General features: G+C 42.1%; 1 protein-coding gene across 2 annotated transcripts in view; it reads left to right on the plus strand.

Annotated features, from left to right (window-relative positions):
* LOC121514607 (potassium voltage-gated channel subfamily D member 2-like) overlaps positions 1-14,309 on the plus strand; it is a 53,287-nt gene extending 38,978 nt beyond the window's left edge. Inside the window, exons 3-7 of one of the 2 annotated variants that reach the window (XM_041794794.1) lie at positions 6,909-7,071; positions 7,537-7,635; positions 8,574-8,672; positions 9,670-9,890; positions 12,630-14,309. In XM_041794794.1, the coding sequence (XP_041650728.1) occupies positions 6,909-7,071; positions 7,537-7,635; positions 8,574-8,672; positions 9,670-9,890; positions 12,630-12,807 (760 nt within the window). In that variant the 3' untranslated portion in view covers positions 12,808-14,309. The remainder of the gene's footprint in view (positions 1-6,908; positions 7,072-7,536; positions 7,636-8,573; positions 8,673-9,669; positions 9,891-12,629) is intronic. The other variant, XM_041794795.1, reaches the window with a different exon arrangement.

Raw genomic sequence — 14,309 nt, forward strand, 5'->3', positions numbered from 1 at the left:
TGGCCCACCCCTATGTGCAACAGATGCCTGTGATGTGAATGTAAATGCCTGTTAGCACACAAGAGGAAGCATCGCCAAGGGGCACGTGAAGTTTAACCAGTCTCAGTGTAGAAGGTGAGATTGAATTTAATTTCATATTCAGATCACCAGATTGCAGACCCCTTAGTAATTATTGGCATGAAACAAGGAGGATAGATGGTGCAGGAGATAGGACCAGTGTGCTTAATTCATCTTGATTCTAATCTGACGATGAATCAAAATGCTTAATATATTAATCAAATTAGTTTCATTTCAGTGCTTATTATTGAAATATCAAAGTGGAGAAGATCAAAGTGCAGTTTGATGAGACTCTGTCTTTACCATGACGGATTTAATAAAAAAGCCGGCACACAGTCCAGAAACTCTGGCGCCTACCAGACATTTTTTCTCCCACTTTATCACCTTGACCTTGAGCGGCTACATCAGAGGAATCTGACATTGTGCTTTTCACTCTCTTTAGTTTTACCGTGCATTTTACTTTTCTTTTCTATGTGCGTTAAAACCAGGAAGTGAAGCTGAAAGTAGCATGACAGAGGTGCCAAAGGATGATGGGATTTTAACGCTGTTCACAAAGCCCTCTGCACTGAAAGATCTCCCACAATCCCTCTTGGATCCTAATTGTCAGTGGTGCTAAGCTGTTGGCGGTGATCTCAACTGGCAAGTCAGTCTATAGGACAGCAGGACTTCCTTTAGACCTCTGTGATTACATCAGAAACTTGAGTCTGTGCTCACTAGGGAGATTTTTTTTTTTTTTACGTAGATGCTTCTACTTCCTGACAACCTCAAACACTTTTATGTCTATGTGGTGCAAAGACAGCGAGCAGAAATGGTCCGATTTTTACCATTCAGGCTCTTTGTAGCAGAGAAAATTTCATTTCTTTCTGATTGATTTATAAAAATGAAGGACCTGCCCTTTCTCTGAGAAGAAAAATAAACAAATGACGTGTCTGTAAAGTCATCCAGATATCTTATTTGTTTTTTTTTTTCTCTCTCGCTTCCCACTAACCAGATGGCAGTCAGATTTCAGACGCCGGGTTTCTGGAAGACAATCAAGGAACAAGATTGCTTTTTTAAGGAGGAGGATTGGTTTAACTAGATGTCAAATTAAAGGCCTTTCACACACATACACACACACACACACACACACACACAGCCAAACGAGTGTTGTGTCCCTGTGTGGCCAGACGTGTCAATGTCTTCGGGTGTCAGTGCTCACTGTGAGGCGGTGAGGTCGTGTAGAGAAATCAGTCTGTGAGCACCCCCTGATGGAATACCGCACCGCTTTTAAGGTCAAGCGCACAAACTTTGCCACGCAGGTTGATACAGGGACTCATGAATGTTTGATTGGTCTATTATCCAAACCGGGCGGGGACATTCATCCCTCGCTTCAGGAACTCAAATATTCCTTTTAGCTTGACATTTCTCCTACACCATCTGGGGTGAACACCCAGTTTCTCCCTCTCTCTCTCTCTCTCTCTCTCTCTGAGCACGCTGGGCTTCATCTGCAATGCTGTCATCTCACTGTAGGACAATTCTACACAATGCGCTGTTTTTAAGAGCGCTCCGTGCGCGAGCGCCCGTTTCAGGTGGGTGGAACCGAGGAATTGATACTCAGTCATTCCGACACTCCTCTTCCTCCTCTGCAGGGTGAATAAAGATCTGGCCATCCATCTTTGTGTCTCACCCGTGTCAGCTCCGGGTAGCAAACGTAGCTACCTGTTAGCAAGAGACAACAGGAACAAAGCAGGAACATTACTTTAATCTCTCGCTGCTGCTAATTCCTGCCTCTGCCGTCATCCAGGAGGCAGAGCTCTGTGTATCCCAGCCTCCCCCTTATGAACAATCCATCACTGTTAGTGCTTCTCTCCAGAGTGCACCCACTCCCTCGTCTTCTTTTCCTTTTTACCTGCTCGCCACTATGCTTTGCTTTCAAAAGACGATGCTCACTGAAAGGACTGTAATACATTTTATTCCACAGTTGGCTGTTCAGGCTCATTTTCACATCTTGCAGCATGTTGACTCCTGACCTGTAGGAATAAAACACACGTAAGCGGTGGCGTTTATGTGAGTGAATGCTGCGCTGCATTTTTTATGTCAATCTCTTAATAGGCTTTCAACAGCACATCCGGAATCTATAATTGACACCTGCTGTCAGGCTCAGTCTGTGATTACACAGGAAAATGACTTGACCTGTAATGAACTGTAAAACTAATGACATCTGTGTGAGATTACTCAACTTGAAAGCAAACTGTTGTACAAGAAGTCCCATCAAGCGTGATATTAAAATGTCCACTTTTACATCTTCCCGCCCAGGCTGTGTCAAAGCCCTGGCTGTTGGGCCCAATGTGATGGAAACTTGAGGCTAATGACTCAAGCAGACGGCCGCAGGCATTAGACAACTTCATTTATGAAATAGTCAACCTCCCGTGTAGCGATACATTCACATTAGCCTGCCTCAGTTGAGAGACGCACGGCTGTCACAGCCGCTGAGCAATGCTGATGTCCTCGCCTACCTGCATTCATCTTCCTCTCAGGAGCTAATGGTCTTCTCAGGTCATTTGCGCATTAGGCTCTGGATCATTCATCTCTCCCACCTGCAACCCCGTGGTTAGCCGGTCCTCAGCAGCACAAAGAGGGATGTTTAGAAGACGAGGAAAACAAAAATGCTCTGACTCATTCATTTTTCGCTCCTTTTCTTCACTCCAGACCTGCCTGTTGCCTCAAGTGTCTGCAGAGGACTTTTTATACCCTTGCAGGTTGTGTTCAGATGATTTGTGGCTGTAATTTGTGGGGTTGGGCTGGGCACTAATAATTGCCTGGGAGAAATCAGAGTCTGCCCCCTAATTATTCAGTGATGTTGATGAGTTTCACCTCTCTGTGTGGCCACAATCAGGCTATGTTTTTCCTGATAATGTGGTGGTCTAAGTGGGTTTGACTGGTAGATGGTAAAAGTGTACAAAATAGCTGTTACCAAACTTAAAATGCACAAAATCTAAAAATAGTGGGCGCAGATGGCCCGGATGCTAGATCCCATCAGATGTATGTGGGCGGCCCAGGTTCAAGTCTGACCTGTGGCTCCTTTCCCACATCCCCCTCATCTAATTCCCCCCGCTATAACAATAAAGGGATGCAAATCCCCAAATAAATCTCAACGCATAAAAATATCAAAGTGTATTTTTGTTTAGATTATAGCTCTGCTCTCCCCACTTTTCTCTGTTAATTTCTTATTTTGTGATCTTTTTATTGAGCATCTTCTCTTTTGTTGTTTTCCTTTTGATTACATTTAGTTTAGTCTCATTTATTTCTGAGCTCATTAATTAGAAGTTTAATTATTAACCTTGCTTGATTAAGAACTGTTATTTGCCAAATTGAAAATAATCTTGAGAAATAGAGCAGAAAAATCAATGATTTTAAAAAAAGTTTTGCAAAACCCAATCCAAAAATGTTGGGACAGGGGCCAGAAAAGTCTGTGGAAGTTTTGGAATGCTCAATAAACACATAGAACGTTCCACAGGTAGGGAGGTTAACTGTTAACAGGTGATGGTACACTGAGTGAGTATAAATGGAGCACTCCTAAAAGGCTCCATTAGTACAATAGTGCAAGATCCTCTACTGTGAAACACTGCCTGGTCAAATAGTCCAAGTTTATGAGGAATAATCCCCAGTGTGCAATTGCAAGCAAATGATAGATTTCACCATTTACAGTCCTTAACATCATCAAGAGATTCAGACAATCTGGATACATTTCTGTACATGAAGGGCATGGCTGAAAACCAACATTGAAGGATGTGACCTTTGACCCCTCAGGCACCACTACATTAAACACTGGCATCACTCTGTGATGGATATCACAACGTGGCTTCAGGAACACTTCACAAATCATTTTCAGTTGACACAGTGGCATCTACCATGCAGAATGAAAACCATGTATCCAGAAGTGCCCCTGACCTCTCTGGACCCAAGCTCGTCTGGTATGGACTGACCTACAGTGGAATAATGTGCTGTTGTCTGACGAGTCCGCATTTCAAAAACTTTTTGGAAACAGTGGCCATCAAGTTGCCTGGGCTAAAGGGGAGGAGGACCACTGAGACTAATATCAATGCAAAGTTCAAAAGCCAGCATTAGTGGTGGGGTGTAATAGTGCTCATGGTGTGGGTAACTTGCACATCTGTGACAGTAGCATTAAGACTGATTGAGCAGTATGTATAGGCTTCAGAGCAATTTATGTTTCCATCCAGATGACGGCTTAATTACTTGTTTTTATTTCATGTTTATTTGTGTTGGGACAAGTATGGAGCGAGTAAATGGTTGTCACACACCACAGCATTTTAGACAGAGCTAATTTGCAATGCCTGTCCCTGTCTGGGCCTTTACATAAAACTCATCCACAAATAAAGAAAGAGTGTGAATGGGTAGTGTGACCTGTGTAAAAAAAGCACTTTGAGCAGTTGTACGATTGGAAAAGCACTACACAAGTTCAAGACCATTCAACACTTACCATTTACAATAACACAAAGTAAAAAAGGAAGCATGAGATCATACATGACTACAGACTGTGTCCTCCTTATAAACTGCTTCAGTCTGAGTTAAAAATAAGCCCAGTCTGGACCCACTTTGAGCTCTGCTGGTAAAGCATAGACAGAAAGTGCTCTTTGTCCCAGTGAAGATTTAGGAAAGAGCACATTACAGCTTCCATGAGATGCTCCACGTGTCACAGAGCCTGATACTCTGAGTGAAACCCTTTCTGGGACATCTCTGCTTATTTCAGCTAGACAGTGCCAAGCCACATTCTGCACGAGTTACAACAGCATGACTTCACAGTAAAAAAAAGAAAAAAAAAAAAAAAGTGATATTACTAGACTGGCCTTAATGCAGTACAGGACTGTTTAACACTAAAAATGTGTGGTACACTTTGGAGCAAATTATGAGAATGGAAATCCTGCACTGTAGAGCAATTTAAGATGTACACCAAGAAAGAATGGGAAAGGGTTCCACTTTCAATCCCTCAGTAAGTATTATCTTCAGTCCACAGATTTAAAAAAAAAGTGTTATTAGAGGAAAAGTTGATGCTACACGATGGTAAAAAATGCTCCTGTCCCAACTTTTTTGGAACATGTTGCAGGCATCACATGAAGTTTATCAGTTTGAACAATGAATATCTTGTCTTTTGGCTAATGTCTTGGTGGTGTATTAGATTGAATATAGGTTGAAAAGTATTTGCAAATCACTGTTCTGTTTAACATCCCAGCTTTTTTGAAAGTGTAGTTTGTAGCTAAGAAACTATTGACTGGGCACTTTTACATAATGAGGAATCATGCAGAGATTTTACCTCAAAACTTGTATAAATGATGCATCAAAACTAACAAATGGAGACCTGCAGAGATGCTATAAATACATAATGAACCAATAATTACATACCTGAGGAGATCAAGACAAAGTATTTTCACGGCATTTTTATTTCATAAACGGGAAAAATTGCATCCAAAAGTTGGCCCACGGCAATGTAGCTAAAATCAATAATCTATCCAGATACACCTGACAGTTTCTTAAGCTACAAAACAAGTACAAATTGTGAATAAATAAGGAAAAATGTATTCTTTTCATCAGCTTGACCTTGTGTAGGCCAAATGCTGTGCCATCAGATCCAACACTTGGTAGAGAGAATGTGCACACAGATTTTAATCTGAAACTCCTAACTAAATAGACTTTTCTGAATCCCCATTGAGCCTGAAAGATTCATCAGCTTGTAGCTTCACTGATTTCTCAAAGTGCTGTTGTCAGATCACTGTTTTATCCTTTTATTTTCCTATTTAAAGCTTCGTAATGTCATAAAACAGCAGAAACAGTCATGATTTGACACATTTCTCACTGCTGTGACAGATTTTGTCAGAGCTGATCTCACCATTCTGAAGCAGGAACATACTGTCTCCGTGCTGTGTCATGTTACTTTAAATGATGATTTGCCTACTGTGAGTTGTTCTGCGGTGTTTCAGTTAGACGCTGCAAATCTCTGTGCTGATCTGAACAGTTCTGGTAATCGGCGCTGGATGTGTCTGCTAATGCAAAGAAAGCAAGATCATGACGACAGTTTGATATTAGCTTTACCTTACGCTCAGACAGGTCCGACTGCCTGATAGAAGACAGGCGCATTAATCTCTTTAATGGGGATGATTCAGTCGCCGTCTGACACATGCACAACCATTAATCTATTCATGCCAAACGCAGCCTGTTCAACATTTAAGAGATGTTGAAAAATAACATGCCTGTGCTTAGATAAACACCAGATTTGAGAGGTGCATGAATACAAAATCATAGTTTTTGTGCTTTCACTGCCTTCCTATGTGCATTCAATATTAAAGGTCCATTTTGATGTGAAAAGAAGAACAAAAGTGGCCAAAGACTTTAAATCATTCCTCCGGGGCTCGGCGTCACGCTGTTCCCTTCTCCTTTTGCTTTCACTCGATGTGATACCACTCGCTGTATCTTTCACAAGCTGTTTGGCTAACAGAGGTCACAGGGGATATGTAGCGCGTTTGGTCACGACGTGAAAGCATTAGCCGGTGCCAGCAGGTGTGTAATTATATATGAAACGGTGTTTTAAGAAGAGGAACATCATGATGGCATGCAGAAAGTAGGCCAGCGAAAAGGAGACTTTACAAAAGTCCTATTTATTCCTCACCCACTTCAGATGTGTGACTTGCTATTGAAGTTGTGAAATAATCCAAGGTCACTGTAACTATTTCAAGACGAGTAAAAATAACACTCATCACACAAAGACTTATCATGATAAAACAAGCTTCTAGAAGCAGTGCTTTTTCTCTTGTTTTCTCCACAGTGTGCTCACTGTCGTCTGTTTTTCTGTGTTCCAGGTACGGTGACATGGTGCCAAAAACAATCGTGGGGAAGGTGTTTGGGTCCATATGCTCTCTGAGTGGGGTGCTGGTCATTGCCTTGCCTGTCCCTGTCATAGTGTCAAACTTCAGCCGCATCTACCACCAAAGCCAGCGGGCAGAGAAGCGACGAGCCCAGAGGGTACTGACTCATCCGCTCCCCTTTCCTTTCTCTCTTCCTTTTTCTCTCTGTCTCTTTTTTTTTTTATTTTGGCTCCTATCAGCCTCTCTCCTCTGTCCTCTTCTTATCCACACATAACAGAATGACAGGGCAAACACTATCCTCCAGAATATTAATCTGTTATTGTGTTTCTGTGTATTTGGGGGGGCTAAACCCTCTTGAGTATTTTTCAGAAGGAGAAGGAAATAAGAGAGGGAATGACAATGACTGAACAAATGATCTTCAGAGTCTTGTGTCAGCAGCTTTTCAATAGCAATATGTTCATTTCTTCCTGAAAAGTGTTTGCTAAGGCAGATTTTTCTCTAATGCTACATTTAAGCATAGCCTCTCCCTGCTAAATACTGTGCCTGCCAGAGGGAGACACAGCCAATTAGTGTGACAGACAAAGCGTCAGAGGCTAAAACAGAGGTCTGTTTGTTCAAACAGAAAACTCGACTTGCTAGAATCCGTGCTGCGAAGATTCGAGGCACTAATGCTTATATGCGCTACAAACAAAATGGGCTCCTGATCGACTCACTGGAGGAGGTAACGGGGACCAAGCGGCGGCTCGGGGGGCTGACTGACCGGGGCCTCGCTGACGCTTGCATGCCGCTCTGCTCGGGGAGGGGGGCCATGCCACCTCACACACACAGGGAGGGAGGGAGGGAGGGGGGCTCCTCATGCTGTAACACAGGGGCTGCTGTCATTCCAGTGCTTCAGTGTGATCGTCCTCTCTCTTTACATCACACCTCTCAGCTCCGGCATTGACATGCTTCGTCGACACTCTATCTCTCTCCGTCCATACAGCAGGATTGGGCCAGGCAGGCTCAGTGGCCTTCTGGTGGAGCACGGCCATTACAGTCCCACTGACTCATGACCAAGCTCTGCATGTCTGTTCAACAGGGTTTGGAGGGGAAGAGGGGGAACCAAAGGCTTACTGGACAGTAGGTCGCCTGTGGAGTCTGCACAGCCTGCATCTCCTCTGAACTCTGTTTTTGATCTGCTGTGTGTGTTCGGTGTGTGTTATTTCTAGAGCATCCAGGTTGTAGTGCAGACTAACACAACATACCTTCCATCCCAGAGCCGTGCAGAGCCTTCATCAAAGTGTGTAGTGCTGTTGTGGTCCAGAATCTGTGCTGTGTTTGGTGCAATCTGTTCGATCTGTGTCTAGGTGTGCCACTGCTGTTGCACTGAAATGAGCTCAATTTGACATTTCTGGTCCTTCTCACTAAATCAGCGAAAGAAATGGCAAAACCAATTCTATCAGTGAAACATGTCGTAATCAGCCACTGTCTCTATGCATCTCTAAAACACCCTCATGACGCTAGGTTCTCAGTAGATTGGCTGCCGTGCTACAGATCAGCATTTCAACCGTCAATGCTTTGCCTACATCACTAGCTGTTTGCCTGAGACTGTTTTCTGTGCTCACTCTGAAGCGGCTCATCTACACTGTGGGTTTTTTCTTTCACTTTGTGTGTTCCAAGGCCTCCAAGGAGGCAGGACAAGCCCTGGTGGGGAAGGCCCCCAGCCCTCCTTTTGAGAGCCAACATCATCACCTGCTGCACTGCCTGGAGAAGACCACGGTAAAATCCCTTTATTCCCCCCTAAACTTCAAAGCTGTGTCCACTGGAAAACACACAGTCACTCTGCTGTCTTTCATTCTTACTTTCTTTGTAGCGGATTAAAATAGCTCACTGTAAAAAACAGTTCCTTTTAGGCAGAATTGCATCTGCGCTGTATCATCAGTAGTGCCAGCCTGGTACAGTGAGTTACAAATAGAAACAAAGTGAGTTTTTTCATCCGTGCACAAACTGTACCGTCATTGCATATGCAGCAAGAGGTAAAAATAGCTGTAAATGGGGCTGAGTCCCGTCTCCAGAAACATGCCAAAGATAACATGACTCCACCAGCCAGCAACATTACTTGTCTAAAACAAACCAGCATACTTAATTTTCCACTATCTATAATTCAGATGTGTAAGAGCCTCTTTAATGCTTGGCTGTGACATGAGTTTTACACTTGCAGCTCTGTAGAGAGGAACAGACATGCAGTAAATCAGTGTTCCTCCTCACAGATCATCCTCCCCCCCCAGTAAAAGGCTCTCATGTCGTCTGGGAAAAGCTCCATAAAGGCTTCATGCCATTCAGATGGCAGCTCACATGTTTACATTAGGCTTCTCATACTGTGCATTATAGATGGCAGAGCAACACAGGGAAGGTATAAGAAAAGGAGTCATGATTCAAAGAGAGGCATCAGATGCTATGATGACGGTGCCACCTGCTGGTGGAGCCAGAAACTCACTTTAATCTGACCTTCAAGTCCTGCTCATTCGTCACAGGGATAACAGTAGTGAATGTTTTCACAGATGGCTCTTAATATGGACATCTGGGCCAATATATTTCTATTCCCTAGATGATTCATTTCCCAATTATTAAACAATTTTGCTGTGGATTCTGTTCAGTCTGTTTAGTCTTTACTGTGAAACATCTTTAGTCATTATTTAGCAAAGCCAATCATCGATGTAATAGAGTGATTCATGAGCTGCATCACAATTTGAAATCCCGCCACCTTCCTCTGCAGAACCACGAGTTTGTGGACGAGCAGACGTTCCAGGCTAACTGCTTGGAGATCACAGGGATGAACAAGAAGGGCTCGCGTGCGTCCTCGCTGTCCTCATCTCCTCACGGCCTCAGCTCGTGCTGCTCTCGACGCCATAGGAAGAAGAGCAGCTTTAGCCTGCCAAGTACCAACAACCAGGAGCTGAGCACCATACAGATCAGAGAGAGGCCAGTGACCAACAGGTAGACCTGCTCTTCTATTGTCTCTACAGCTGTGTCTTACACTCAGATCACTACACATTCTGTTTAAACATCTTAAAGCTCCTGTGAGATGTTTTTAGCCCTAAATGAATCAGACTTAAACTGATGGTGACAACTTTGCTTAACCTTCAAAAACAAAGAGGGGTGAACGTTTATTTTCATATAATTAATGAAAATAGATCAGAGATTTACTGTAATTGGCATGTCAAACATTTAGAATAGAAGAGGATTACTTTTTAGGACAAAATTAGCAGATAGATCAGTGATCATGTTTTGTCCGCACCGAAATCAACACTTCCTAAAAATCCTCAAAGAAGCTTTAAATATTGTTGCTCAGAAATTGGTGCTTCTGTCATGTAGAGACTTCTTTTTCTCCCTACAGTTTAGTACACACAACTGAAATCAATACTGATTTTTTTCCTAACCTGACGTGCCACATCCATTGCATTGACGTATCTCACATTCATCTGGGAAAGCCCCCATACAAAGCATATGGGAAGGGCAGAACTTTTCATAATATCTTTGTAGGTGATTGGACAAATGTTTTGCCTGTCACATTTATGACAGGCAAAACAGAATAACAAGACCAAAAGAATATATGCATGCACAACTCAGGAACGAATGCTGCCTTTGTATATGACCAGTGCATGATGTGGATACATCTTTTGCAGGAGAAGTGCAAAAACGTCTCCTCGGCCAAGAGCAGCTTACAGTGTTGGTTTTCCCTCGATAAAGAAATGTGGCAGAATTTTGATAAAGCTGAAGCTTTTCTACAGCTACATCCAACCTAATTGCTTCAGCCGAAGCAGCTACTGTTTACACCTGTGTACAGTACAACTTAACCTCACCCGAAACGATTGCAAACCCAGGTCGAAGCAGGGTGGGAGAAAAGCAAAACCCATCTTTACCTCCACTAAGGAGGTTATGTGATCAGCAGGGTTTGTTAGTTAGTTAGTTTGTTTGTTAGCTTGTTAGCAACATAACTTAAAAAGTTATAGACGGATTTTGATGAAATTTTCAGGAAATGTCAGAAATGGCGTAAGAAAGTACTGATTAGATTTTGGGACTGATCTGGATCACCATCTGGATCCAGGAATTTTTTAAAGGATTCTTTACTGTTGGGAGATAGGGCTAATGGAAGGTCTTCGCTCTCTAAGTGCTTTTCTAATTTCTGTTATGAAAACCTTTCAGTGTGGCTCTTTAGCTTTCAGTGCTGTTCTTTGCTCTTTATTTAATAAACAAATGTAGTTGTGATAAAACTGCTGATATGATATAGCTACATCTAAGCTTATTGCAACACTGGTGGCAGCCATAACTAACGGCTTTTAGTACGACTTAACCCCGCTTGTAGTTATTGCCTTATTCTCCTCAAATGACACTGATGGCCAGATGTGTCTTTGGATGAATGGTGCAGATTGGAGCTTTTAAAGGTTGTTTTGCCTGATGGTAGACATGTATTGTGGCAAATCCATCTGCTTTGCAAGGTTAGATTTTCTCTTGATCAGCATAACATTTCTGTCATTGTCACAAGATAATCAGCATTATTGTATCATGATAATACAGATGGCATTAGAGTTTAGGTAGCGCCTCTGTGCACGGGTGGCTGGTGTTTAAGTCTGGCTTGTATGTCTCCTTTCCTGCATATCTCTCCCTCTCTCTAATAGCTATTTCTGACTATCCACTGTCCTCCTCTCTAAAAATACAGGTATAAAAATACCAGAAATATAGTTTAAAACCCCCCATAAATGATTCATTATCAGAGGAAGGTCCAGTGGAGTAAAATGTGTGGTATTTGTCCACTAAAGACTTCTATAGTACACCTTAAAAAAATAAATGAAAACGAGTCACAAGGCAGTCAGCCATAAATACTGAAGGAGGTCAAAAATGCAAGCCAATAAATAGTTCTCTGTAATCCATCATTACTTAAATAGCGTTGTCTTTTGACTTATAGTTCTGTTATATTCATGATTTGAAAATATTCTGAGATTGTCGCCTCCACACACTAATTTAGCAAATGGCATGGATGCCCTTTGAATTGTTCTTGGTGCTTAAAGGAACATTGAAAATACAGCACCATGCCTTTTCAGCATCCCTGCTGCTCAGGATAATCCAAAAACATCAGTTTTAATCAGAGCTACTTTTAGTAAAAGAAAAGTCCCTTTACTGTGAGAATTGTTAAACAGCTTGTTAGATTATACAGAAAATGTATGCAGCTGTATCTGTGAGGAGGTGTTGCTATAGGGCCTGAACTCTCTGCTAACATGAGAGATAAAAGGGGAAAGTGTTTTTCTGTAAATGAGCTCAAACAGGTTCTTGTTAATCTAAGTGTAAAAATTTCCCTCTAGAGGTGAAAATTGCATTTTTTTCATTGCTTTAAGTTCCATTACATGTGATGAAATACTTTGCATGCAACAAGTGAGTACATACTGTACCCACAGTGTCAGCGAGAGGCTGAATGTGTTTACGATGCACAGTTCAGTCAGTTGAAGTCCTCTGTAGTTTTTTCTCGACAGATTCAAAGCTCCATGAAAGTAGAAATGTCACCTAATGAGCTCCAAGAGCCAAGGCTTCTTCATGTGTCTCTGAATGTAGAATATACGTAGCTCCAGAGTGACTCTGGCTTTCACACAGTGAAGGTCATTTGAAATAGCTCTAGGCTTTTGTAAAACATCTACAAGGTCCAACCTCTCACCCTCTTTCATTTTGTGTTTACTTTCACAGCCGCTCCAGCCTGAATGCCAAACTGGACGAGACGGTGCCCTTGAAATGTGACGAATCTTACATCACCCCCTCCATGGTCAGCCTCTCTGCCCCTGTGGTGACCTCATCAGACGGGCACGGCTCAACCACCACCACCGCATACTCTCAGAGCAACATTGTCCGAGTATCTGCCTTGTAGATGTCACGCCTATCCGATCAGCTAACTGGTCTCAAGAAAGCACCAGATGCTGAGGAGAGGGACCACCGAGCATCAACCTGCCATAATCTCGAGGGATTATAAGATTAGCAGAAGTCGGGGGGGTTTTTTGAAGTAGTGATCTCATCTGATGTCAAACTCTGCATGGTATTAGAGCGTAGTGGACGGCTGCCTTGAAAATGAAGAGCGAATGAACCAGCAGATCCTGCTCCTTTAAAGCACAGCAGAGCGAGGAAGTGTTACGATTGCTTTGGTTATCGTTGTTGCCTAAAAAGACTGAGGAAAAAAAACTTTATTTTTGAATATGTAATGTAGTCGTATTTGTTGTCTTCTGATTCCAAGGAGGAAAGGCAGATGTTACAAAGGTCATTCCTGGTGGCCTCTGATGACAAAGCACACATTTCATTAACAGAGGGCCATGTTTGTGAATATGAAACCACTGAAATAATTCACTTCACATTCATAGATTCTTTTGAAACCCCTCGATTGACTGGTTTCCAATAGCCCCCTCACTGTTGTAAAACACCCGCTGGAATGGAAAACTGTTGTGAATATTCATTAACTGACTCATTAACTGGTTGATGTCATCGCTCGATGAGTGAAATATACTCCGCATCCCCACGTTTGTGAAATGTGCAAGTGAATACAACAAAAATGACAAAATCTGTGTTAGCTTACATTCTGATATGGATCTATGTGAAAAGCCACTGTCATTAATAAATAATTGAGAACTATACAGGGTACATATTAGTTAGGTGACAAGGTAGAAATATGAGTGAATGTTAACTAATAATAACCCTAATGTGGACTCATAAGTATCAACCTGGACCACCACATTAAAAAGACATCCAATCCATCACATTCTTCTTGAATTATGATATTCCTAAGCGAGACTTGGTAGATTTCACTGTGTTTAAAAGGCCATTTTGTACATTTTTCATACTGTAAATATCTCAGTTAGAACTTTATCAGCAGCATTTGAAGTTGGCTCCTCTTCTTTCTAGATTTAGTTGACAGTTGTTGGCATACTATTTCTGTCTGTTACCTGGTTGAATTAAGGATTTGCATGCTGTCATTGCAGACTTCTGTTTTATTAAAAAGTATGTCTCTGCTTCTCATTGAAGGTTTGTTAGTAAAAAAAAAAAAAAAACAGACTGATGGACACAGGAGGCCAGTGTGTTATGATGTAAACACTTTGCTTTTAATAAAATACAAATCTTGTCATGGAGAACATATATAGGGGGTAAGGAAAAAGGGAGAAATAATCACATTGTGCATTTGATGCAGTGGATAGAATAAATACTGTAGCTCTACTCAAACATCCTTTAAATGACCCATGTCTTTATTCTCTCTAGAACACAATTAGGAGGCTTTCATAAGGTTTTTGTTTTGTTGACGGATGCGATAATAGGGAGGACATGTAAGAACCTGACCAGCCCAGCAGTGGGTCTTAGGTGCGGGTCTCAGGAGGGACACACAGAGAT

This window comes from Cheilinus undulatus, linkage group 9, assembly GCF_018320785.1.
Source record: "Cheilinus undulatus linkage group 9, ASM1832078v1, whole genome shotgun sequence".
In the NCBI taxonomy this organism is placed as follows: Eukaryota; Metazoa; Chordata; class Actinopteri; order Labriformes; family Labridae; genus Cheilinus; species Cheilinus undulatus.